The sequence below is a fragment of the Cervus canadensis genome, chromosome 4 (assembly GCF_019320065.1).
Source record: "Cervus canadensis isolate Bull #8, Minnesota chromosome 4, ASM1932006v1, whole genome shotgun sequence".
NCBI lineage: Eukaryota > Metazoa > Chordata > Mammalia > Artiodactyla > Cervidae > Cervus > Cervus canadensis.
Genome location: NC_057389.1, coordinates 104,957,941 through 104,984,053, shown reverse-complemented (window position 1 = coordinate 104,984,053; position 26,113 = coordinate 104,957,941). Strand labels below are relative to the sequence as shown.

General features: G+C 48.7%; 2 protein-coding genes across 3 annotated transcripts in view; one reads left to right on the top strand and one right to left on the bottom strand.

Annotated features, from left to right (window-relative positions):
* MAU2 (MAU2 sister chromatid cohesion factor) overlaps positions 1 to 4,197 on the bottom strand; it is a 34,301-nt gene extending 30,104 nt beyond the window's left edge. The window contains exon 1 of one of the 2 annotated variants that reach the window (XM_043467472.1): positions 3,870 to 4,197. In XM_043467472.1, the coding sequence (XP_043323407.1) occupies positions 3,870 to 4,145 (276 nt within the window). In that variant the 5' untranslated portion in view covers positions 4,146 to 4,197. The remainder of the gene's footprint in view (positions 1 to 3,869) is intronic. The other variant, XM_043467471.1, reaches the window with a different exon arrangement.
* A 209-nt stretch (positions 4,198 to 4,406) lies between these two features.
* SUGP1 (SURP and G-patch domain containing 1) overlaps positions 4,407 to 26,113 on the top strand; it is a 30,199-nt gene continuing 8,492 nt past the window's right edge. The window contains exons 1-8 of the mRNA XM_043467470.1: positions 4,407 to 4,535; positions 7,110 to 7,281; positions 10,862 to 10,962; positions 12,338 to 12,538; positions 14,602 to 14,725; positions 15,047 to 15,147; positions 16,129 to 16,252; positions 23,259 to 23,614. Of these exons, the coding sequence (XP_043323405.1) occupies positions 4,502 to 4,535; positions 7,110 to 7,281; positions 10,862 to 10,962; positions 12,338 to 12,538; positions 14,602 to 14,725; positions 15,047 to 15,147; positions 16,129 to 16,252; positions 23,259 to 23,614 (1,213 nt within the window). The 5' untranslated portion in view covers positions 4,407 to 4,501. The remainder of the gene's footprint in view (positions 4,536 to 7,109; positions 7,282 to 10,861; positions 10,963 to 12,337; positions 12,539 to 14,601; positions 14,726 to 15,046; positions 15,148 to 16,128; positions 16,253 to 23,258; positions 23,615 to 26,113) is intronic.

Sequence of the window (26,113 nt, the reverse complement as noted above, 5' to 3'; positions counted from 1 at the left end):
TAAAAAGTGGATGAAGGACCTAAAGAGACATTTTCCCAAAGAATACATACAGGTGGCCATGAAAAGATGAATAGACACATGAAAAGATAGTAAGTATCACGGAAATGCAAATCAAAAATCATAGTGAGATACAACCTCGCACCTGTCAGAATGGCTAACATCAAAAAGACAACAAACAACAAGTGCTGGTCAGAATGTGGAGAAAAGGGGACCCTTGTGCACTGTTGGTAGGACTGTTAATTCGTGCAGCCACTATTGAAAACAGTACAGAAATTCCTAAAAAAAATAAAAAATAGAATTACCACAGGATTCAGCAGTTTTACTTTCTGGGTATTTACCTGATAAAAACAAAAACACTCAAAAATAAACGTGCACCCCATTGTTCACTGCAACATTACTTATTAATACAATCGGTAAGCTATGGAAGCAACCCAAGTGTTCATTGATTGCTGAATGGATAAAAACAATGAGGTACACACATACAAGGTAATATTGGGGGCTTCCCTGGTGGCTCAGACAGTAAAAATCTGCCTGCAATGCATGAGACCCAGGTTCAATGCCTGGGTTAGGAAGATTCCCCTGGAGAAGGGAATGGCTACCATACAAGGTAATATTAATCAGCCATTAAAATAATGAAACCTTGGATTTCCCTGGTGGTCCAGTGACTAGGAATCCACCTGCCAATGCAAGGGACATGGGTTCAATCCCTGGTCTGTGAAGATTCCACATGCCATGGGCAACTAAGCCCATGTGCCTCAACTACTGAGCCCGTGTGCCACAAATGAAGCCTGCATGTCTTAGAGCCCATGTTCTGCAACAAGAGAAGTCACAACAATTAGAAGCCCACGCACCATAGCTAAGGAGTAGCTCCTGCTTGCCACAACTAGAGAAAGCCTGCTCGTAGCAACAAAGACGCAGCACAGACAATAAATAATTTTTTTTAAAGGTCCATATGAAATTAAAAAAACCTTTAAAAGAAGATATGAAATCTTGCCACGTGCGACAACATAAATGGATTTAGAAAGTATTATGCTAAGTCAAATAAGCCAGACAAAGATCACATTTATACGTGGAATCTAAAAAACAAGCAAACAAAATGAAAACATACTAATATATACAGAGAATAGACAACGGTTGCCAGATAGGTGAAATAGGTGGTAGTGGTTAAGAAGTACAAACCTCCAGTTATGAAACAAGCAACCCAATGGAGATGTAATACACAGCATAAAGAATATGGTCCATACAATACTGTAATAACTGTATGAGGACAGATGGTTCCTAAACTTATTATGGTGATCATTCCACAACGCATGCAAACGTCAAAGCTGAAATAATATACCTGAAACTTGACACAATACAGTAAGCCCCCTACATATGAACCCTTCAAGCTGCGCCCTTCCAAAGGTGTGACTGTGTGTCCATGTGTCCACTCTCATAAGCTAGCTCACCTGTCTGGCGCACTCTCTCCTGTGAGTACACCCTCTACAAGTGGTTGCACTTCTGTGTACTTTACTGTACAGTAGTGGGTAGAGCACAGTATCTTTGTTTCAAGCCCAGGATGTTCAGAAGCAAGTACAAACGCAGTGGTGATATAGGTGGTCCTGCTGCCAGTCCCTGCATGCCAACTATTGTACTGTGCTACTCTACTTTTCAAGGTACTGGACTGTAAGATTAAAACTATTTTCTTTTTTGTGTCTGTTTATGTAGTATTTGCGTGAAAAGTATTACAAACCTCTTGGTACAGTACTATAGAGTCAGTTGTGTTAATTGGGTACCTAGGCTAACTTTGTTGGACTTAGAATAAATTGGACTTGCGAATGTGCTCTTAGAACCAAAGTCGTTTGTTTGTAGGGGACTTACTGTACTGTTATGTCAACTACAATTCAACTGGGAATTCCCTGACAGTTGAATGGTTAGGACTCAGTGCTTTCACTGAGTTGTGGCCTGGGCTCAATCCCCAGTTAGGAAACTAAGATCCTACAAGCCGCACAGCATGGCCAAACAAAATTAAAAAAAAAAAAAAAAACACATAATATTTCAATTAAAAAAAAGAAAAAAAAAACAGGCTGAATGGCCTGGAGACCAGAGAAAGGAGGTGACAGGATTTGTTGATAATTGAGAGAAGGGACAGCTTTATAACCAGCATACCTATTGAAGGTCCTGGGCTGCCAGGCCTCAGCAGTCACAGCCTCCACCCTTCATACACCCAACGAAGCCTGACACTTCATTTGCTCTCAGCCTCATCGCTGTCTAGGAAAAACCGTGATATCAACTAGTCACTGACAACTGGGGTACTTCTAGGGATTGACCTGAAACCTGGAGCAGTTCCTCAAGGCTTGCCTCCTCCACCTCATTCAGGCCTCTGTTCCAAGGTCACTCCCACAAATAGAGACTCCCTGATTACCTTTGCCAAAAATAGCTTCCTGTCAACTCCAACCTTCACCCTGGTCCACATGTTTAATGGTTCTTCGAACACTGCCTAATCTTTCACCACATATTTATTGTCTCCCTCACAAAAACACAAGCTTATGTGGGCAGGGACTGTTTTATTAGTCACTGCTGATCCCCAGCACCTAGAACAGGGCTTGGTACCCAGTGTGAGCTGATTAAATATCTGCCGAATGAACGGAAGAAACAAACTTCACAAAAATGACGACTTAATGTCGTGGCATCCACCCTGGTGGTCTTGAGCCTTCCTCTGAGACCAATTTTGTTAATAACTTGCTGTGTGGCTTAGGGCAAATCACTTCACCTCTCAGGGCCCATACTGCCTCACTCCTTAAACAAGGAAGAGGATCAAGCAAGGACAAAAGCCCCTTCCAACTCTACAGTCTGCAAAACACAGATCTGATTATCCTCCCCAAGGCAACTTGTTACTAGCCACAGGTGAATTCAGATTTACCTCGGATCAAGGCATTTTTTACATGGTCGTTGATTCTACTCAAGAAGTCTCTCCTCTAAGCTGAATAAATGTAAATGGCATTTGGAAACACCATCTGACAGGAGCACGGTGTTGCTCTGAAAGGAACAACTCCACAGCCGCAGAGGGATGGCCACTTTCCCACATTCTTTGGGGCACCAAGATCCCACAAGTTATCGTGGGAAGATGGGGCCTGCCCTCTGAAGGGGATGGACCAGTGGACTGTGGGAGGAAGAGAACTCACAGGTGGTTGTGAAGAAAGCAGGAGTCCTGAGCCCTGGAATCGAGACCCCGCAACCCTCAGTTCTGCTTTTCGCAAGACGTCAAACCACCATCTCTAGGGTCTGCCTCCCGCCTATGACTCCCCTCATCACTAATGGGGGCACAGTATCTTCCGTCTGGAAGTCCTTCTCAGATTTCTATGTCCTGGGCGAGACCTTCTTAGATTTCCTCAGAAGCCAAATTTCAGGTTCTCAAAGGATGCCTGGACTGTTACCTGGGGTTACCTGGACCCTCCCCTATCCCGAGTCACCTCAGAAGGGAGCGTTCAGGCTGAAGCTCCCAGCGCTGAGCCCTGAGGAGCTAGAAGCTATAGGACCCACTGGCCGATCTGGCGGCGTCCCCAGAGATTCCCAAAAATGACATCTTCTTGAAAACCTAAAGAATTTGGGGACCGTATTGCTCGTGAAAGAGGCAAATCTCGGAGTACCCTGAGCGGAGTCCTAGGCCTCTGCCTGTCACCAGAGATACCACGTAAGGTACGGGGCGAGGCCCTCGGATCCCCTGAGACGCTAACAGCTTTGGGGGTCTTGCTGCTCGCGCGGAAGTCACGCCCCAGGTTCCAGAGAAGCGGCCCGGCGGCGGCCCCCGCCCGCCAGGGTCGCGGCCCGTCAACTCAAGCTCGGTAAGGAACCCATGCCTCCTCCCTCGCGGCCCAGCCCACGCTCACCGCCTTCTCCAGGTGGCTGCGCGCCTGCTCGCTGTTCTTGGTGTGGTGGTAGAGCACCGAGCCGAGCTGCAGATGTGTTCGGGCCTCAATGCGCTGAGGCGGCTTGAAGGGGAACACGGCCTGCAAGCAGTGCACGCACAGGCGGATCTTGGGCGGGCTGGAAGTGCGGAAGTGCTCGGCAAAGCCCAAGAGCGCCAGGTACCACGATTCAGCCGCCTCGGCCTGCGCGGCTTGGGCCGCCGCAGCCTGAGCCGCCGCCGCAGCCTGAGCCGCCATTTTAGCCTCCACAACAACAAGCCGCCGCCACAGGGAGGCGGAAACAGGCGCGTTGGGAGGGGCCGGAGCTCCTCGCCTTTCTCGCGAGAGCTGCTGCACAAAGCATCCTGGAATATGTAGTTTGTGTTTGAAGTGACCGCGGCTCCAGGAAGGTTTGAGAAAAGCGACACTCTCTGGTCCGCGTAACTGAGACCAGAGATTGCCGATGGGCTGAGGTTTGCGTCCCTGCGGGGAAGACCCCAGGTGGCCAAGCAATGGTAGGGCTTGGCTTACCGAGGCGGACTACATCTCCCATCAGGCCAAGCGCACTATAACAAGCCCCCCCCTCCGGTGGCGCCGGAGCATTGTGGGATTGGATGAGTCTCAAGATGGACAACCGGGATGTTGCAGGTAACAGCCCCCGCCTCCCCTCAAGCGTCCGCCTGGGTCCTTCGGCTACGCGTCTCTGCTTCGCCATCCCGTCGGGCCTATCTCAACCCGTTGGCCCTTAGCCTCAGCCTCCAGGCGTCTGGAAGAGGCGGCTTCTGCACCACCCCAGTCTCCTGGGACCCCCCCCGAGACCCAGTTATCCTCCCCGCCCCCACCGCTGGTTTGGTGAGGACGCCAGGCTTTCCTCAAAGGCCACCGCCGATATCTGCCCTGCGCCTGCTTTCCGAGCTAACCGCCTTAAGGGCTGCTCCAAGCTCCGCTCCCCGAACAAGCGGCAACCTTCGGCTGTTCTGCGCCCCCTCTTCGTAGTAGCTCCTTCCTGGCCTCTATCCCACTTTCTGGAAAAGCTGCTTTTCCGAACTGCACTCTGACTCCCTGTACACATTTTTCTGGGTCTTTAGAGCCCCCCCTTTTACCATAAACCTTGCCCCTCCCTCTCTCCTAGTTCTAGCGCCCCCAGACTGGTACGCATTCAACAAATATTCTTTATGTGCTAGGCACAGTGTTAGTTGCTGAGGATGCAGTGGTATCCAAAATGGGGTCGTGTCTTACTGAAGGTTATTTTTACCGAGGCATCATGCAATGCACAAGGAGGAGATGTTTACAGAGAGTTATAGTGACTTGAGAGAGTGGAAATGGAGGCTGCTGAGATTGAATGGTCAAGGAAGACCTTTTTGAGCAGAAGACATTTGAGATGAGAAGGTGCCAACTGTTGGAAGTCAGAGCCTTCCATGGAGAGAGGAACAGCAAGTGCAAAGGCCTTGAGGGTTTATTTTGAGGAATATCAGGGATGAGCTGGAAGTGGGAAGAGGGGTTATCTCTGGCAGGGCCTTGAAAATCAGCTTTCAGAGTTTGGATTTTATTTTGAGCCCCACGAGGAACCTTCAAGGTGGCTTTTCTATCTCCACAACTACCACCCTTGTCTGAAGACACCATCATCTTTTGCTTACAGCCAGTAAGCCTCCTGGTTGTTTCCTCCTTACTCTGTCCAATCAGTAGCTGGAATGATCTGACAAATAAAAGTACCAGTTGGACGTTATCAGCTTAATACTCCCCTGTGGCTTCTTAAAACCCTTTAAGTAAAACTCAGACTCCCTATCTTCTCCCACCACTCCCTGTGAGGCCCACTCCGGAACTGTCCCGTCTGACCACATTGGACCCTTGCTGGTCCGTTGGGCTTCTTGCTCTGCCCAGGTCAGTCCCCGTGTGGCTTTTCAGGAAGCCGGCTCTTTATCTTTCTGATTTTAGCTTAAATGTCCCCTCTTCTAATGGCTATTTTCTGGCTGCCTTAGCTCTATAGGTGTTCCTCTGTTATTCCTTCTCACCATTTTTGTTTGTTTCCAGCAGAGAGCTCTTAACGATTTTGCAACTACTTTCTTGTTGTAAGTCTGTTGTATCCTCAGCCAGAGGTGAATCGCACATGAGCAGAGCTCCATCTGTCTAGTTTAGCACCAAGTACAGCACCCGGTGCCTAACTCAGTAAATGCTTGCTAAACAAATGAACAGATGTGTGAATGTGAATGAATGTCAATCTGAATGCCAGTTGCTGCAGGCAAGAAGCATCTGGGCCCCACCGTGTAGCAGCTGCTGGGCATGTTTGTGGAGCGAAGGTGATTTGTTTCTTTCTTTCTTTTTTAATTTATTTTTCTTGAGGTATAGTTGAATTGCAGTGTTGTGTTTATTATTACTGTACAGCATAGTGATTCAGTTATACATATATATACACATTCTTTTCTATGTTCTTTTGCATTATATCACAGGATATGAATATCCTTGTCTGTACTGAACAGTAGGACCTGGTTGTTTATGTATTCTATAAATACGAGTTTGCATCTGGTAATCCCAGACTCCTCATCCAAACACCAGCCTATTCTCTTATGTCCCTGATTCTGTTTCTGTTTTATAGATAGGTGCACTTCTGTCATATTTTAGATTCCATGTAGAAGTGATTGTATGGTATAGGTCTTTCTGAATTACTTCACTGAGTATGATAATCTCTGGTTGTATCCATGTTGCTGCAAGTGGCATTATCTCACTATTTTTTATGGCTGAGTAATGCTCCGTCGTACACACGTGTGACGTCTTGTTCCATTCATTCGTCGGTGGTCGTTTAGGTTGTTTCTGTGTCTTGGCTGTTGTGAATAGTGCTGCTGTGAGCATAGGAGTTCATGTATCTTTTTGAATTATAGTTTTGTCTCAATACATGCCCGGGAGTGTTATTGCAAGAGCATATGGTAATTCTATTTTTAGTTTTCTGAGGAGCCTTCATACTGTTTTCCATAATGGCTGCACCAACTTTCATTCTCACCCACAGTATAGGAAGGTTCCCTTTTCTCCACATCCTCTCTAATATATGTTTTCTGTGGACTTTTTAATGATGGTCATTCTGAGTGGTGTGAGGCAGTACCTCGCTGTAGTTTTGATTTGCATTTCTCTCATAATTAGCATTGTTGAGCATCTTTTCATGTACCTGTCGGTCATCTGAATTTCTTCAGAGCATAGGTGATTTCTGATGTACTTCTTTTCCCTCCGCAGGAAAGGCTAACCGGTGGTTTGGGGTTGCTCCTCCCAAGTCTGGAAAAATGAACATGAACATCCTTCACCAGGAGGAGCTCATTGCTCAGAAAAAACGGGAAATTGAGGCCAGAATGGAGCAGAAGGCCAAGCAGAATCAGGTGGCCAGCCCTCAGCCCCCGCATCCTGGCGAGTAAGTCTGCCCTGAGGCTGGGTTAGGGACTTAGAAGGTCACCAGCAGAAGGTTTTGCTTGTGAGAGCAGTTGAGATGTTGCTGTGTCTGACTCCAGCCTGATGGTGCAAGGAGGGACACAGGTACACTCTTTCAGGAGGCTCAGTGTGGCAGAAGAGAAACACAGGGCGTATGGGATCCCAGAGGATGGCTGCCACCTCTTTCACTCCCTGGTTATTTACTGCTGACCATTTGTGGGCCAGGGACCACGCATATAGCCCGAAGCAGAAACCCAGATTCCATCTCTGCCCTTATGGGGCTCACAGCCTACTAGCAAGGAGGAGTCCCAGTTATACCCCCAGAGCTGACGGTGGGTAACATGAGGCATTGTGCTCCCAGATGCAGAAGAGACTCTGCATTCTGAAGGCCCAGGCAGAGCCAGCCCTTTGAGGACTCAGGAAAGAACTGTAAAGGCCTGGAAGGGAGGTGAGCCCCTGTGTGTCAGGCAACCCGAGCTGCTGCACCAAAGGGGCTGTTTCTGAGTCAGGTGAGAGGTAGCTCTGGCAGGGTTTCCTCCTGACTGTTCTGAGAAACTGTAGGCACCCAGGAGTTTTGAGCAGCAGTGATGTGATCAGAGTGACAAGATCTCCCTTCCTCTGTGCTCTGAAATGTGGAGCATGTTCTTCAGCCACTAAGTCATGTTCAACTTTTGTGACCCCATGGACTATGCCCACCAGGCTCCTTTGTCCATGGAATTTCCCAGGCAAGAATACTGGAGTGGGTTGCCATTTCCTTCTCCAGGGGCTCTTCCCAACCCAGTGATCGAACCCGGGTCTCCTGCAGGTGGATTCTTTACCACTGAGCCCCCAGGGAAGCCCATGAGCATGTTGGCCCTGCACTAAAGCTTTGTTCCAGTGCCCACATTTTCTAAGAGTCCGTGGCTTCTCCCCAAGGGAGAGACTCCCCTAACTATGCCTAATCTACTTTCTGTGTGGATTTACCTATTTTAGATGTTTGATGCAGTATGTGGCCTTTTGTATCTGGCTTCTTTCGCTGGACATAATGTTTTCAAGGTTCATCACTTTGTAGCTGTGTCAGGACTTCATTCTCTTTTTTTTGACTGAATAATATTCCGTCGTGTGAATAGACCATGTTTTATGTGTTCATCAAGATCCATCATCTAACACCTGTGTGATACCCCCTGTTATTTGTTACGGGTAGTTTTCATGTGGGATTCATTTGCTGGCATGCTACTGCCCCAAAGTGGGTTTGTTTGTTTGTTTTTTTTAAAGCCATTATGCAGCTTGCGCAATCTTAGTTACCCAATCAGGGATTGAACCTGGGCCCTCGGCAGTGAACGTGCAGAGTCCTAACCACTTGACTGCCAGGGAATTCCCTCCCCAGTGTTTTCTTCTCTTTCATCGTCCCTGCCTCCTTTCTGTCCCTCCTGAGGGAGGTGTACACAGCGCGAGGACAGGGCCAGGGTCACTGCAAGGCCCTGCTTGTTTAATGCCAAGGCTGGTTATCAGTGGATCTTTCTCCCACATAAAACGACCTTTGTTGCCTTCTCTCTTAACTTTAAAGATAATTCATATATGTGGTAGAAGAACTGGGAAATAGAGGGAAAAAATAATAACATTGTAACCCTGCAGCTCACAGGCAAGTGCTGGTTGCTTTTTGATGGGTTTTTGTAAACTTTTTCAGTCAAATATATGTTGACATAAATAGGAGCACACTGCAGATATGTTTTACATCTTGCCTTTTTGTTTTTCACTTATCGTTGTGCTTGGTTGGTTTATTTATAAAACTTTAGCTTTCCAGGACCACTCCATCTGCCCTGTGGATGTCCTGTAAATTAGTTAACCAGTGCCCCTTGTTGACTTCTTACGGTTTTTTTCCTCTTTTACTTCATTAGATCAGATTTCTAGGAGGCTAGAACTTTATTTTAAAGGAAAAAATTCAGACCTGTGGGCTCCTTGAGCTTTTACCAGTTATTGAGTGTGTCTATATGATGGGTGTGGCTCTGAAAGCGCATCGGAGAAGGCAGTGGCACCCCACTCCAGTACTCTTGCCTGGAAAATCCCATGGACAGAGGACCCTGGTAGGCTATGGTCCATGGGGTCACGAAGAGTCGGACACGACTGAGTGACTTCACTTTCACTTTTCACTTTCATGCATTGGAGAAGGAAATGGCAACCCACTCCAGTGTTCTTGCCTGGAGAATCCCAGGGACGGGGGAGCCTGGTGGGCTGCCGTCTATGGGGTCGCACAGAGTCGGACACGACTGAAGTGACTTAGCAGCAACAGCAGCTGAAAGCGCATGTGAGGAGTTTCTGAGGCTGGAGCAAGACAGTATGCTGTAGTAAAAGATGAAAGAAGTAGAATACATAACTGTGATCACAGGTTTATTTCCTTCTATTTCTAATTAAGAATAAATCAGAGAAGTATACCAAACTGTTCTAGTGACTCTTGTGAGGTGAGGAGACTTTTGGGGGCTTTTTCCTTGCTTTCTACATTTCTGTTTTTTTCCAGATTCCCATTTGCTCGTAATGAGCCCACATCACTTTTTGCTCAGTTGCATCCCACTCTTTGCAACCCTGTGGACTGCAGCCTGCAAGGCTTCTCTGTCCCTGGGATTCTCCAGGCAAGAACACTGGAGTGGGTTGCCATTTCCTTTTCCAGGGGATCTTCCTGACCCAAGGATCTGAGCCTGCATCTCCTGTGACTCCTTTCAATGGCGAGCAGATTCTTTACCACTGAGCCACCAGGGAAGCCCCCTATAACGTTTATGATGAGGGTTTACTTTTGTGTTTCATTAAAAATATATTTTCTTTTTCACAATAAAACTACTTGGGACTTCCCTAGTGATCCAGTGGTTATGACTTCACCTCCCAGTGCAGGGAGTGCAGGTTTGATCCCTGATCGAGGGACCAAGATCCCATTTACCTTGTGGCCAAAAAGCCAAAAACAAAAAACAGAAGCAATATTTAACAAATGCAGTAAAGACTGAAAATGGTCCACATTAAGAAAAAGTCTTTAAAAAAATAAAACATACCCTTTGTAAAAATAAAAGAGAAAGTAATGAGTGTAAAATTTCTCTCTGACTTCCCCACCAAGCGATTTCTCTGGGTATTTTCCTGGACACATGTGCAACCCACAGAAGTGCTGACTGACCTCAGCCCAGAACTGTGATCACACACAGGTAGAGACACAGGCCCTGCCTTTGAGAACCATACAGTTTGGCTGGTAGGACAGATGGGGAGCCAGCGATAGCCCAGATGACTCGTTAACATAGGGATGGCAGGTGCTGTGTGGGAGCAGGGCAGGTACTTCTGAGCCATCTTGTTGGGGAAGCCTTTGAACCCAGAGGGTCAGCATGCAGATAGAGACAACGTCAGCACAGGCAGCACTCCATTGCCCAGATGGTTCCGTCTGACTTCTCTGAAGGCTGCTCCCTGCACTCAGTGGGTCCCCGGCACCTTTGGGGGTCCATTTTGGGTCCCCTTAGAGCACAGTGGTGGGGGTAGGACTGAGGCCGGCAAGGTGTGCGCCCTGCCCTCCTCTCAAGGCTTATCCGCTCTGTCCTCTGCTTCTGGTCTAGAATTGCAAACGCACACAACTCGAACGTTTCCAACAAGTTTGCCAATGACGGCAGCTTCTTGCAGCAGTTTCTGAAGTTGCAGAAGGCACAGACCAGCACAGGTAAGCGTGATCACCCCATCCTGTGTCACCTCCTCCTAGGGTTACCCCTGCTGACTCTATCCCCCAAGGGCCCTCGGTACCCTAAAAGTGGCGGGTCCCACCTCATGCCTTGTTCCTCTCACCCCTTGCTCATTGAGCACCTTCATTCTACTTGTTCTCACAGGAAATGCCCAGGGGAGAATGCAGACCCTGCCGTTCAGGTGCTCACCTACAAAAACTAGAAGTAGATAAGCCAGGTTTCTATTTGGGTAGGGGGAGGTAGAGGCCAGAACTCAGCACACCCCAGGGTTGTGGGGCTGTGGCTTGAGTTAGAGAGGCAGCTGCAGTGTAAGGAACAGGCCCTCCTTCTGTAGGTGTTGAGGGGCCGCTTGGCCCACAGGAGCCCCGTGGGACACTCCAGGTGTCAGAATCACCACCTGTGGAAGTCCACCCACAACTATGGTTGTGCACCTTACTAGCCTCATTTTAAGAAATTTTTTTCTACTTATTCGTTTCTTTATCTTTGGCGCGCTGGGTCTTCACTGCTGTGCTCAGGCTCCCTCTAGTGGCGGCAGGTGGAGGCTGCTCTCCAGGTGCGGGGCACAGGCTTCTCATGGCGGGGGCTTCTCCTGCTGCAGAGCACAGGCTGTGGGGACACTCGGGCGTCAGTGGCTGCAGAGCATGCAGGCGGGCTCTAGAGTACAGGCTCGGTAGTTGGGGCACTGGCCCCAACTACTGCCCTTGGCGTGTGGAATCTTCCCAGACGAGGGACTGAATCTGCGCCTCCTGCATTGGCAGGCAGATTCTGAACCACTGGACCAGCAGGGAAGCCCCACTAGTCTCGTGTTTACTATAAGAAACTTACTGGTGAAACAGCTGACTCTGGGCTTTTGTCAGGTTTCCCAGGTAACAGCTAAAAAAGTTAACCCAAGGCCAAGTTTGCCTGCAGAGAGGGAGGACGGGCTGTAGGAGCCCTTCACTGCAGGGTCTCAGGCCATGAGTTGTGGTTGAAAAGTCCCAAATAGGCTAGCTCCTGCCCGCTACTGGCAGTCAGAGGGGCTGGGTGGACGCTGCCTGGGGGATTCGGGTCCTGTCCTGAAGAGTTGCTGCATTGCTAGTCTGTGGATACAGGTGTCAGAGCCACCTACTGGCAGAGTTGCCCCCTGCAGAGGCCTGGGCTGGGTGACCCCTTTGGTTGTTTCTCTCGAAGCCTCAAGGGTCCTCATCTGTAAATGGGGGTGGCATCTTCCCTGAGTGCTTCTGAGCACCCACTGTCTGCCAGTGCTGTGCTGGAAGCTAAAGAACCCAGCCAAGGAGGACTCGGGGTCGTTGAGGCAGGAAGAAAGGGGACCTGCCCCACAGACCTTGAGTGTGGCCTCCCTCCTTGTGTCCCAAGATGCTCCCCCCAGCACACCCACTGCCCCGCCTCGTGTGCTCCCCCGCGCCGGGAAGAGGCCCCCCCTCATCAGTAGCCCGCTGGGCCAGGTGAAGAACTACGTGCACGCCAAGCAGCTGCCTGTGGCCAGCCGCCCGAGTGTCTTCCAGTCTCCTGATGAGGACGACGAGGAGGACTATGAGCAGTGGCTGGAGATCAAAGGTAAGGTGCAGGGGCTGCTGCCCACCGTCCGAAGCTGCTCTTCCAGCTCCACAGGCAGGCTCCATGGTCCTGGGGAAAGCGCAGCCGGGTGTGGGTTGCTCGGGGCTGTGGTCAGGGTGTTGCCACCAGGCCTCCAGGCTGAGCCAAGGGTCAGAGTGAGGCCCTTCAGGATGAGGGAGGTGAAGGAAGAGGTGAGGAGTAGACCGTGGGGAGCATGGAATGGCTGCAGAGTGCGGGCTTCTTCCTGGGAGCTGTTTGACTCATTGTCCACTTTTGTGGGGGCTGGTCTCCTTGGTGGGGTGGCGTCCTCAGGGGAGTGTGCACTTGTGCACTCCTCATCCAGTTCTGGAAGAGGAGCTCCTCAGTGTGGGTTAATTGTCTCCACTAGTTTGGGCCAGAGGTGTGAATATAGGGGTTGGGAAGTGCCCTCTCGTGTCCAGCAAAGGATGGTCATTGGCCTTAGCTGAGCCAGTTCAGGCCCTGTGGTGGAGGAGAGCAGAGGAGGGGGCTGGTGGTGGTACTCCCAGTGCGCCCAGCTGTGTCCATATTCAGAGAGAGATGGGGTGCCACCTGAGCTACGTGGACCCCAGCCCTGGGCCTCCAGGATGGCTGGCACAGGCATGTCCCTGACAGTGAGGACAGGCTGAAGTGGCCGTGCCCTCATGTTGTGGCAGCCTCTAGACCTCTTGCTCTGGGTGAGGTGCTGACTTTAGGCCTTGCATCTGAGTAGATCAGTGGCCAGCCTCGGACTCTGGAGCTTCAGTCAGAGTGGAGCCAGTGAATGGTGTTTTCTCTGAGCGGTGCCCTGGAAGTCCCACTGGTACCCTGCTGGGAACTGCCCCTTTAGGAGGGACAGTGGGTGCCTCAAGGCCCTTGAGACCTATTGTGGTCTGCTATTGATGTAACCTCAGAGAAGCAACTGCGCTTATAAGGTGACCAGGTTAGGGTCGTTGCCAGGCATGTGGCAGGAGGGTGAGCCTAAGGGGAAAGGTGGGCGCGGATGTCCCTGAGACCTCTTGTAGGTCCTCTTTTAGGTCCTTGGCCACACCTTGTACCACTCCTCTCTCCCAGCTCCTCCCGAGCTTCCTGGCAGTACAAGCAACAAGGAGAAAGAGAGAGGCCACAGCCTCAGTGTCTCGCCCCATTGCCAGGAGAAGCACACGTTCCTAAGCACTGACGTCAAGGACTTTCTCCTGGAAGCTCTCGTATGAGGGATTCAAGCTCTATGACACTGGCCAGCAGTAAATACAGAAGCAAGTTCCATGTGGCTCGAAGTAGAGGCCAATACAAATACAAAAGTATACTTTTTAGTTTTGTTAACTGAAAATGCCCTGAGGTAACAATTAAGTCCGTCGCAGTGAGCCCCCCTAACTCCCAGATGTTAGTCTGGAAACACACTTTCTCACTCACGGATGCCAGGACTTCTGGAGAATGGCTGGCACTCAGTCTGGGCAGGAAGTGTCTGACATGTCCCTGAAGCGCCCTTTCCAAGCTGATAGCAAGGAGGCAGGCAGAGACTCCTGGGGCCATGCCTGCAGGCCTTAGGAGCCAGTCTGAAGAAGCTCCACCAGCCACAGAGGGGAAGATGGAGCTTCTGTGATGACATTGATTGCGTTGGATTGAAACCCACCCATGTCTTTCAATCAGAGTTTGTGGAGATATTTAAAAAAAAGAATTTGTCATCTTTGAAGGATGAAAGGGAACAGAAATATTGTACTGAAATATAAAGAATTAAATCATGTAAATAAAAGAATTGAGCATTCCAAAAAAGAAGGGGGAAGCCAACTCTGTTTTCCAACATCTCCCTGCCAGCCTGGTGACTGGCTTGGCCTTTGGGAGGCTCACACACTTTTCTCCCCACCCTTTGCGTGTCTCGCAAAGGCTGTCTAAACCGACTCACCCTCATCACGGTGCTTTTGTGTATGGACTCAGGACTCCCGACAACCTCCCGCATTTCACCCTCTTTTCCCCCCACCCCTCTGTCCTTGTGGTCCATAGAGAGAGTGTGCCTGTTGACTGTGGGGTGTGTGAGTTGAACCCCAGTACTGACAGCCTCCTTAAAGTTTCACCCCCAGAGGGAGCCGAGACTCGGAAAGTGATAGAGAAATTGGCCCGCTTTGTGGCAGAAGGAGGCCCCGAGTTAGAAAAAGTAGCTATGGAGAACTACAAGGATAACCCGGCATTTTCGTAAGTATCTCTGGGAGGGGAAGGCCGCTGGTACTTAATGTTCTTGCCACACGTTAGTACATGCCCACATTCTTATGAGGCCGTGGTGGTGACTGAGGCTGACTGGGGCTGGGTGCTTACTTGCGTGGGCCAGATACCACTTTCTGTTTACACCAGAGATTGCCAGGGGCTCCAGTGTGGTGCGGAGACTTACTTTTGGGCCCCATCAAGGTGTCTCTGCTCACCAGCTTGCTTTTGCACACCATGTCTTCAGAAACTGCATGGGCCCACCCATCCCTGTTGCTCATTTTCTACTTTCTGTTCTGTAAAACTCCTCTCCAGGTTTTTGCACGATAAGAATAGCAGGGAATTCCTCTACTACAGAAAGAAGGTGGCTGAGATAAGAAAGGAAGCACAGAAGTTGCAGGCAGCCTCTCAGAAAGGTAGGTGGGTAAAGGGGGTGGGAGGGAGGTTCTGGGGAGGTGTGTAGACAAACCACACCCCATGTGGAATCAGGGTTCCTTTCCTGGAGCCCTCCTTGGCATGGGGTGGCATTGATAGTGCAGGTTTGTGCCCCTCCCCCTGGCAGCTGGGGTCATGCTGGGACTAGCACTGCCCTGGTTGCCATTGCTCCGAGGAGTGGGGGAATCTAAGGGTCAAGGTAAAGATCAAGGTCGTGTCCAGGAGCTCAGCTAAGACATGGGAAGCACATGCAGGAGAGGAATACTTGCCCCTTGGTTCATGGTCATTTTCACAGGTGCTCATGGGTACCTGCGGCATGCTGGGCACCCAGAGACAAATGCAGCGCCTGACACTTGGCAGGGGTGTAGGGTGGAGTGGGGGGGCAGGAGAAGAAGCAATTAGCTGGTTAGATGCTGGTGGGATGACTGTTGGGGGAGGGGGAGATGCTGCCTGATCTCCAGCTGTGATAAAGTGAAGCACTGACCAGGTGCTGGTGGGCAGCAGGGGCCTTGATCCGTAAGCCAGACGTGGGCCGCGGACGTTGGGTCATCATGTCTATCACTTGCAGCCCCTGGCCCTGACCTTCTTCCCAGGAGGAGTGGGGCAGGCCCATCCCCCCACATGACCTGGGTGGGCAGCTCCCAATAGAAAGACCGAGATGGGGCTTCCCATCTCTCCTCCAGCCTGGACCCAGGCCATCCCTCACCTTCTGTTCCCACATCCCAGTGTGTGGTCCAAAGCCCTCAGACCTATGGGATGGGAAGGGGTGGAGCGTGGGGGGCAGAGACTCAAGATGTTATATTAATTTTGTTTGGTTCCAGTACAGTAATCTGATTCCCATTTGCCTGTTTTTCTTTGTATTGTTCCTAAAATAAACCCCTCTTGTTGCCCGTGGGGTTCTTAGCAGAAATTAGGCTGTTGGGTGTGGTGAGTTGAGCTCAGTACTGACAGCCTGCTTAAAGTTTCACCCCCAGAGGACGAAGAGGTCAAGAACCTCGCAGAAAAGTTGGCCAGGTTCATAGCGGATGGGGGTCCCGAGGTGGAAACCATTGCGCTCCAGAACAACCGTGAGAACCAGGCATTCAGGTAAGGGGGGCACCCACTGGGAGGTGGTAAGCTCTCACCCTAGTCATAGCTTCCCTGCTGGGAAAACAGGGTCGGTATGCTACTGAGACATGCTAGGATCCCATGGCAAGAGGTTGGCAGAGGCAGACCCATGTCCAGGAGTTTCTGATCACAGAGTTTAGCCCTGCTGCCCCATCGGCGTTCTCCAAGTGCACGTTGGTTCTTGAGTCAGCCCTGAGCCAGGTGTGTGAGGGCCTTTGGAGCCTTCCGTTCTCTGGGAGCCTCATTGAGAAAGTCTCTAGCTCTTGTCTTGCTCTTTTTCTAGCAGAACAGGCTGGGCTCTCAAACAGAAACTTAACAGAATTGTTGTTCACTGTGTGCATCGTCTCATCTTTACAACAAGGGAGATGGTAGGAGTGTGGGGAACGTGGTACCTCAGACTCTGGGGAGGGCGAACCACAGCCTGTTTGCAGGGTCCACAGAGCTTCCCTGCTGTCCCCAGCCATGACACCACATTCCATTCCCTCAGGCTGGGTCTGTGCTCACCCACTGCCTTTCTTTGGGTGGGTTCAGCCCCTGCTCTTCATGGGGGCAGGCTGCTGGGTGGTGGGATGTTGGTTGGGGGTAGGGTGGTTACTGCTGCAGGGAGGGGCCAGGCAGAGGTTTGTGAGGTGGGCGCTGACCCCATTGTGAGGGTGATGCACCCTTGAGGACACTTTGGGCCACAAGTAACACAGGTTCCTACTCAGTCAGTGAGGAGATGCGATGGCGCTTGTAACAAAAAGTGCCGGAGCAGCAGCCATCTGGGCTGGTTGATTCAGCAGCTCTAGACGCCATCAGGGACACAGGAAGAAGGAAGCAGGAGTGGATGCTGGGCAGGCAGCCAGTCGCATCCACCACATGTGAGGCAGCATGAGCTAGACACGGAACACCATGAAGGGTGTCTGGAGGGATGCCATGCAGGAGTGAAGCGGCAGAGATGGCGGAGGGGCAGGGTGAGCGTTGGTGCTGTGCAGGTGGGCCGTGGAGCCGGGCAGGGCTCAGTCCCGGAGGGCTCAGGTGTTCCCTGAGAGCCTCGGGAGGGTCTGCAGAGGGAGTGAGAGGGCCAGCTGGCCGCAGCTGTGGAGGGTGGGCAGACCCAGCAGGTTGGGACACATGGGGGCACAGCAGCCATCAGGTGGGGCGGAGGAGGATTGCTGAGGGTTCAGATTTCCCTGTGTCTGCTGCCCGGGCATCTGGGAGCTTTCGTGGGGGCCATGGGATGTTCAGGTCTAGGGCTCAGAAGACCCAGGGTCTCCTCACAGTGGGTGATTCCGGCTGTTGCCCTGCACTGTTCAAACCAGTGTTACTTAGCAGTCCATCTCTACATCTTTTTTTTCCTTCCTTTACATAAGTAAGTTTATTTATTTCAATAGGAAACTTAGTGTCTAGTCACTCATCATGACTAGAGCTGACTAAAAATCTATTGCAGCAAAGTGGGTGACGTAATGGGGTTCTGTACAAGGCCTCCAGCCCAGGTGGCTCTCCCTGGTCAGAGGGTTCCAGGGCTCAGCAGCTCCAGCTGAGCCTTTCCTGTGGGGTCAAAGCAAAGAGACAATATCACCACAAGTGACTCCAGGCCCGCCCTGCGGCTGTTGCCCCTTGGGAAGGCATTGCTGGCAGGCATGCAGCTTGTTGGGTAGTGACAGGGTGACTGCTGGGGATGAGGAGCATGAGAGTCTGGGGGTGTCTGGCAGGGAAGTAGCTGAAGGTGACCACTGTGGTCTGGGGGAGCTCATTTCCACACCAGAGCTGATCCACGGTCAGCACGCCCCGAGTTGGAGAAAGCATAAGCCAGGCAGGATCAGATGTCTGGGCCTGCGTAAGACATGCAGGCTCATACCAAGCAGACGGTTTCCTCTCCCCTTGGGGGTCAGGTGCAAGGCAGCTCCTCTCACCCCCAAATCTTAACAGCCATCTGGTGTTCCTGCTGCTCCTGATCCTTTGCTGTTCTCCTGATTTCTGAAGAGCTCTGTGTTTTGGGAAATGTAATAGCTATGCTCATCTGTAGAGAAGCTGGAAATACCTGTCCCTTTGACCAGTCATCCCACTTCTGAGATGCCATCCCCAGAAATAACGTTACATATAGCACTGTCGTAGTCATGAAAAATTAGTAACACAGTGAATGTCTAGCCCCAGTGGGCTAAACCCAGTGTAATCTTGGCCATCAGAAGTCAAGTTGTTGAAGGTGGTAGCAGCCAGCAAATCTCAAGCCATGTGTGGCTCTTAACACATCACCTGGGTGAACCATGTTCCTTACAACAGCCTGGCCTGTTGGCCTTTAACTGGTGAGGAAACCAAGGAGGCCAGTCTGTGGAGATGCCTCCACTACCATGCCACACTGCAGTCTAATGGGAAAGCCATATGTCGTTGGGTTACGAAACTTAAAAATCAGGATATGGAAAATAGAATCACACCTCTGTTCACATGTAGCTGCACTAAAAATAAGTCTGGAAGGAAATACACCAAAGTGTTAACTTTGGTTAACTCTGCCCACTCCAGCCAGAGGGGTCTTTGTTGTAAAATCCCCTGCACTTCTGCCCAGGGCCCACAGTGAGCAAGGGCCCTCCTTGCAGACAGGCTGACCCATGGGGTCTCTTGGGTGCTGCCTCTCAGAGCAGTTCGGAGGAGACTCAGCAGGAACCATCAGCTGAGGCCAGGAAGAGGCAGGCCTGTGAGCCTAGAGGAGGCCCACTCAGTTTGGCACTGCTTCCCTGCCCCAGTGGGTGAATTCCCTAGTCTGCTTTTCTTGGAAAAATCAGATCACTTTAAATCCATGTCCTGGTTGCCATGAGTCTTTTTTAAATTCAGCCATCTGCTCCCTTCCCTCTTTGAACAACTTTCTTGCTTTGGTCTCTTATGTTTTAAGATGTTATTTTTGGAGCAGTTTTAGGTTCACAGCAGAATTGAGGAGAGGCTACAAAGACTTCCCATGTGCCCCCTTCCCTGACACATGCACAGTCTCCCTCATTATCTCCCTCATTATCAACATCCCCACCAGAATAGTATATTTGTTACAATCAGTGAACCTGTACTGACATACCATAATCACCCAAAGTCTATGGTTTATATTAGGGTTCACTCTTGGTGTTGTGTATTCACTGGGTTTGGACAAATGTGTAATGACGTGTCATTATGATATATACAGAGTATTCATTCTCTCTGCCCTAAAATTCCCTGTGTTCTGCCTATTCATCCCCTCTTCCTCCCTAACCCCTGGCAACCACTGATCTTTTTACTGGTTCTAGTTTTGCCTTTTCCAGAATGTCATTTAATTTGAATCATAGTATGTTGCATTTTCAGATTGGCTTTCTTTACTTAGTATCATTTAAGGTTGCTCTGAGTCTTTTTTTTTTTTTTTCTTGTAGCTTGATAGCTCATTTCTTTTTAGCACTGAATAATTTTCCCTTGTCTGGATATACCACCATTTATTTATCCATTCACCTCCTTCAGGACATCATGGTTGCTCCCAAGATTTTGCAGTTATGAATAAAGTTGCCTTAAGCATCTGTGTTCAAGGTTTTTATGTGGACATAAATTTTCAGCTCTTTATGTACCAAAAAGTGTGATTGCTGGATGGTATGGTATATTTAGTTTTGTAAGACACCACCAAACTGTCTTCCAAAGTGGCTTGTACCTTTTGCTTTGCCCCACACCCCAGCAGTGAATGAGTTTCAGTTGCTCCATATCCATATCAACATTTGATGTTGTCGTGTTTTGGGTATTGGCCATTCTTACAGGTAGGTTGTGATATTCATTGTTTTGATTTGCATTTCTCTGATGAAGTGATGTAGAATATCTTTCCATAATGTTTATTTGCCATCTGTAAGTCTTCTTTGGTGTGGTGTGTGTTAAGGTCATTGACATTTTTTATTGACATATTTGTTTTCTTTCTTTGCCTGTTAAGAGTTCTTGGTATGTTTTGGGTAACTGTCTTTATCAGATGTGTCTTTCACAAATATTTCTCCCAGTCCGTGGCCTGTCTTCTCATACTCTTGACATTGTCCTTTGGAGAGCAGACGTTTTTAATTTTAATGAAGTCCAGTTTATCAGTTGCTTTCATGGATCATGCCTTTGATCCTTTGATGTTGTATCTAAAAAGTCCTTGCCATACCCAAGGTCATGTAGATATCCTTCTGTGTTTTATTTACAGATTCAGGTTTTACATTCAGATCAGTGATAAACTTTTTTAGTGAATTTTTGTGACTGTGAAGCGTATACACAGTTTTTTTGGGGTTTTTTGGCATGTGGCTGTCTGGTTTTAGCACTATTTCTTGAAAAGATTGTCTTTGCTCCATTGCATTGCTTTTGCTCCTTTGTCACAGAACAGTTGACTATACGTACGTGGGTCTGTTTCTGAGCTCTTCATTCTGTTCTGTTGACCTGCTTGTCCGTTTTCTCACCAGTCCGCCGCTGCCTTGATTACTGTAGCTTTACAGTAAGCCCTGAAACCAGGTAGTGTCAGTCTTCTGACCTCGTTGTTCTTTTTCAGTATTGTGTTGGCTGTTGTGGATCTTCTGTCTCTTTATATAAACTTTAAAATCAGTTTGTCAGTATGTACAGAATAACTGATTTCAACTGGAATTGCACTGAATCTGGAAATCAAGTTGAGAATAACAGACACCTTGACAACACTGAGTAACTTTCTATCTGTGAACATGGATTATCTCTTCACTTATTTAGTTCTTCTTTGAATTCATTCATCAGAGTTTTTTAGTTTTCCTCGTATAGATCTGGTACATATCCTGTTAGACTTACACCTGTGTATTTCATTTGGGGAAATACTAATGTAAATGATATGGTGTTTTTAATTTCAAATTCCATGTATTCATTGCTGGTGTATAGGAAAGTGATGGACTTCTGTAGATTAACCTTGTATCCTGCAGCCTTGCTATAATAGCTTATGAAGTTTTAGGGGGTTTTTGGTCTATTCTTTTGTCTGTTTTTTCTGCACAGACAATCATGTCATATTTCTTCCTTCTCAGTATACTTTCTGTTCCCTTTTCTCATCTTACTGCATTAGCTAGAACTTCCAGTATGATAATGAAAAGCATTGGCAAGGTGGGATATTCTTGGCTTGTTTCTCTTAGTGAAAAAGCGTGAGGTTCCTTATCATTATGATGTTATTAGGTTTTTTGATAGATACTCTATCAGGTGGAACAAGTTTGCCTATACTCCTAGTTTACTGAGAGTTTTCCTCATGAATGGGTATTAGATTTTGTTAAGTCTTAAGCTTTTTCTGCAGCAATTGATGTGATCATGGGATTTTTCTTTTTTAGCCTATTGACATGATGGATTACGTTACTTGATTTTCAAGTGTTGAACCGGTCTTGCATGCCTGCAATGAGTCCCACTTGGTTGTGGTGTATACTTCTGTTTTTACATTAATGGATTAGGTTTGCTAACATTTTATTGAGGATTTTTACGTCTGTGTTCATGAGAGATGTTGGTCTATAGTTTTCTTATAATGTTTTTGTCTGGTTTTGCTGTTAGGGTAATTGAATAACTTAAAAAGTATTCTGTCTGCTTCTCTCCTCTGAAAAAGATTGTACAGAATTGGTGTAATTTCTTCTTTAAATATTTGGTAGAATTCACCAGGGAATTTTTGGAAGGTTATTAATAATTGGTTCGCTTTCTTTAGTAAAAATAGGTCCGTTCAGATTGTCTATTTCTTCTTGTGTGAATGCTGGCAGGCTGTATCCTTCAAAGAATTGGCCTGTTTTATCTGGGTTATCAAGTTTGTGTGCATGGAGTTGTTCATAGTGATCCATAGTATTTTTAATGTCCATGGGATCTCTAGTGATGGCTGCCCTTTCATTTCTGTTGTTAGTAATTTGTGTCCTCTTTTTTCTTAGCTTGGCCAGGAGCTTAATGATCTTATGACCTTTGTTTCTTTTAATTTTTACAAATGCTTCTCATTGGGTTTTCTGAAGGGCTTACATGCTTGTCCTGTGACCCAGAAATACAAAGACACCGCCACAGGCTCCTCCATCCCTCCATCCCACCCTGAGTACCAATGTTAGCAGAACTGGGAGTCCTTCCATCCCTCTTGCGGCTCTCATGTAGAAATGGTCTGGATTTTTTTTTCTGCTAACTTTTCTACAGAAGGGATTTGCAGTGTCCTTGAGCCTGCATGTTACTTTTGTGGTACAGCGTTGTGCTGTGACTGTCATTCCAGGGTTATGAGTGCAGATCTAGCCATTTCTTGTCAAGGGCTGTGTAATCTCTGCTCTGCACAGGTTTTGCTATACAGAACTGGGCTGTGACCCTTCTCTCCAGTATGGACTCTAGAGGTGGGACTGTTGGCTCAGTACATACAGAGCCTGAGAGATGCCAGGTGGGTGCAGAAGGAGCCGCAGGGTCTGCCTGCTCTGAACCCAGCATCCTCTGCTCTGTACTTGGGGACTCACGGCTTCTGGCAAGGCTGTTAGTGAGCTCCCTGTCTGTTCCAGTATTCAGTGTCTTTGTTTTGTCTCTGTCCGCTGTTGATGCTTCTCAAGGATGCATCAGAAAGGAGCACAGATGTGCTGTCAGGTTTGGGTCAGAACCTGTCCTTTCTTGCACCAGGGGTCTCTCACTACTCAGGAGTTCTTGGTTTGTAGGCACTGGTGCATTCATTTAGGATGGCTGGAGAAGGTCTGAGAGAGTGTGCACCTTTTCCTTCAAAGCAGGGGATCAATGATAGTGTGACAGGCATCCAGTAAAGATAGGGTAGGGGCTAGGGGCTTGGCAGGAGCCTCAGCTCACAGGAACAGCATCATGAAAGGCTGTGGGCATGTCACACTGTTCCTCAGATTTGAGTCACCAGGGCAGTAGCCACCGAGACCTGGCAGGCAGGAGGTCATGGGAGAGACCTCTATCTTGACACGACCCTGAAGTGACCCTGGCCGACCTGGGTGTGCCTATGCAAAGCAAAGCCCGAGCTTCTCCCCTAAATCGGGTAGGGTCTGGGGCCCAATTACAGTCTGCCCCCTACTCTCTTTTGCAGCTTTCTATATGAACCCAACAGCCAAGGGTACAAGTACTACCGCCAGAAGCTGGAGGAGTTCCGGAAAGCCAAGGCTGGTCCCATGGGCAGCCCCACAGCACCTGACCTCGGACTGAAGCGCAGATCTCCTCCTGAGACCCCGCTGGGGTCCACGCCCACTACCACTGCCTGCCCTACCTCATCTGCCCCACTGCCCACTGCAAACCCATCTGCCGCTGCCCCAGGGAAGCCAGCCCCCACAGCCAACGTGAAGAGGAAGCGAAAGAGCCGGTGGGGGCCTGAGGAGGACAAGGTGGAGCTCCCGCCCGCCGAGCTGGTGCAGAGGGACGCAGACGCCTCTCCCTCGCCGCTGTCAGGTAGGCCGGGGCGGGCCTGGCGTCTCACTGAGCGCGGTGTTCCCAGGGCTCCTCTGCGCTGTGGCGTATGTCGCAGTTGCATTTGTTTCCATGGCTGAGGAGGAGTCCAGTGTACAGACAGTCGGCATCTTGTTTATCCATTCATCAGTTGTTTAGAAGCCTGAGTTGCTTTCACGTTCTGGCGATTGTCAGTGCTGCTGCTGTGAACATAGACCTGAACGGACTGTTTGGATCCCTGGTCTTGATTACTTACTGCATATATCTAGGAGTGGAATCACTGGGTCTTATGGTAATTCTGTAACTTACTGAGGAATTGCCAAACTGCTTTCTACCGCAGCTGCACCATTTTACGTTCCCATCAGCCATGCACAGGGTTTGAATTTCTTCACAGTCTCACCTTGCTGTAGCTAACCTAGTAAGAGGAAAGTGAGGTCACAGTGTAATTTTTTTTTTTTTCTTTTTTTTTTACAGTGTAATTTTGATTTGCGTTTCCCTGATGACTAACGGTGTTGAGCATCTTTTCATGTATTACTGGTTATTTGTATAGTTTAGTTGGAGAAATGTCTATTTTAGTCCTTTGCCCATTTTTAAGAATTTATTTTTGACCACTCTGGGTCTTCGTTGCTGTGCAGGGACTTTCTCTCGTTGGTAGCAAGCAGGGGGCAACTCTCACTGTGGCGTGCAGGCTTCTCATTGTGGTGGCTTCTCTGGTTGCAAAGCAAGGCTCTCGGGCACGTGGCCTGAGTAGTTATAGCACATGGGCTTCAGTAGTTGTGCGCGCGGGCTTAGCTGTTCCGAGGCACATGGGATCGTCCCAGAGCAGGGATCGAACCCATGTTCCCTGCATCAGCAGGCTGATTCTTAACCATTGGACCACGAGAAGTCTGGCCCATTTTCTAGTTATTTGTCCTTTTGTTATTGAGTTGTAGGAGTTCTTTTTATGCTTTAGATGTTAACCCGTATTGAGATACATGATCTGCAATTTTTTTTTCTAGTTTTATGGGCTGTATTTAAAAATAACTTTTTATTATTAATGTCCTCTTAATGTTCTTTGATACACAAAAGTTTTAAGTTTTAACGTTCAATATATTTTTTCTTTTGTTGCCCATGATTTTGGTCAATTTATTTTTTCTTTGTTGCCCACGTCTGAGAGTCTTGAAGATATGCCTCTATGTTTTCTTCTAAGGGTTTTTATACCATTCTGGTAGCTCAGCTGGTAAAGAATCCTCCTACAATGCAGGAGACCCCGGTTCGATTCCTGGGTCAGGAAGAGTTTTATAGTTTTAGCTCATAAAATTGAGTTAATTTTTATACATGATATAAGGTAAGAGTCCAGCTTCATTTCTTTGCACGTGGAGCTCCAATTTTCCTAGCACCATTTGTCAGAGAGATTGTGATTCTTTCTCCGTTGAATGGACTCTTCACGCCTTGTCAGAAGTCCCACAGATGTAAGAGTGAGTTGGGGGGCTCTCCGGTCTATTACCCTGGCTGTGTTTCTCCTTATGCCAGTAGCACACTGTTTTGATTATTGTAACTCTGTGGTAAAATTTTAAATCAGGAGTCTCTGCCTTTTTTTTTTTTTTTTTTTTTAACCCGTCCCCTCGGAGACCCGCCCGGAGTCTCTGCTTTTCAACGTTGTTCTTTTTTAGGCTTTGGCTCTTCTAGGTTCTTTGACTTTTTGTATGAATTTTCAGATGGGCTATTCCATTTCTGCAAAAACCATTGTTGGGATTTTGATAGGGACTGTATTAAATCTGTAGATTGCTTTGGTTAGTATTGACATGCTAACATTTGAGTCTTCCAATCAGAGAACTGAGATTCCAGTCTGAGAATCTGGTTGGATGGCATCACCAACTCGATGGACGTGCGTCTGAGCAAGCTCTGGGAATTGGTGATGGACAGGGAAGCCTGGCGTGCTGCAGTCCCTGGGGTTGCAAAGAGCTGGACACGACTGAGTGACTGAACTGAGCTGAATCTGAGCACACAGGATGGCTTTCCTGTCCCGTTTGTTTATTTCCTTCTGGCTGTGCTGGGTCTTTGTTTGCTGTGCTGACTTGACGCCAGTTGCAGCAAGTGGGAGTGCCACTCTGGTTGCAGTGCTCCAGCTTCTGGTGGTGGTGGCTTCTCTCATTGCAGAGCGTGGGCTCTCGGCGCACAGGTTTCAGTAGTTGCAGTTCGAGCGCTCTAGAGCACAGGCTCAATAGTTGTAGCTCACAGGCTTAGTTGCTCCTCGGCCTGTGGAATCTTCCCAGACCAGAGATTGAACCTGTGTCTCCTGCATTGGCAGGCAGATTCTTCACTTCCAAGCCATCAGGGAACCCTTTTTATGTGTCTTTTAAGTTTGCTGAATTCATGTGTTACCATAACAGTCTTTAGGGCTTTCTAAGGACTTCACTTTGACTTTTCACTTTCATGCACTGGAGAAGGAAATGGCGACCCACCCCACTGTTCTTGCCTGGAGAATCCCAGGGACGGGGGAGCTTGGTGGGCTGCCGTCTG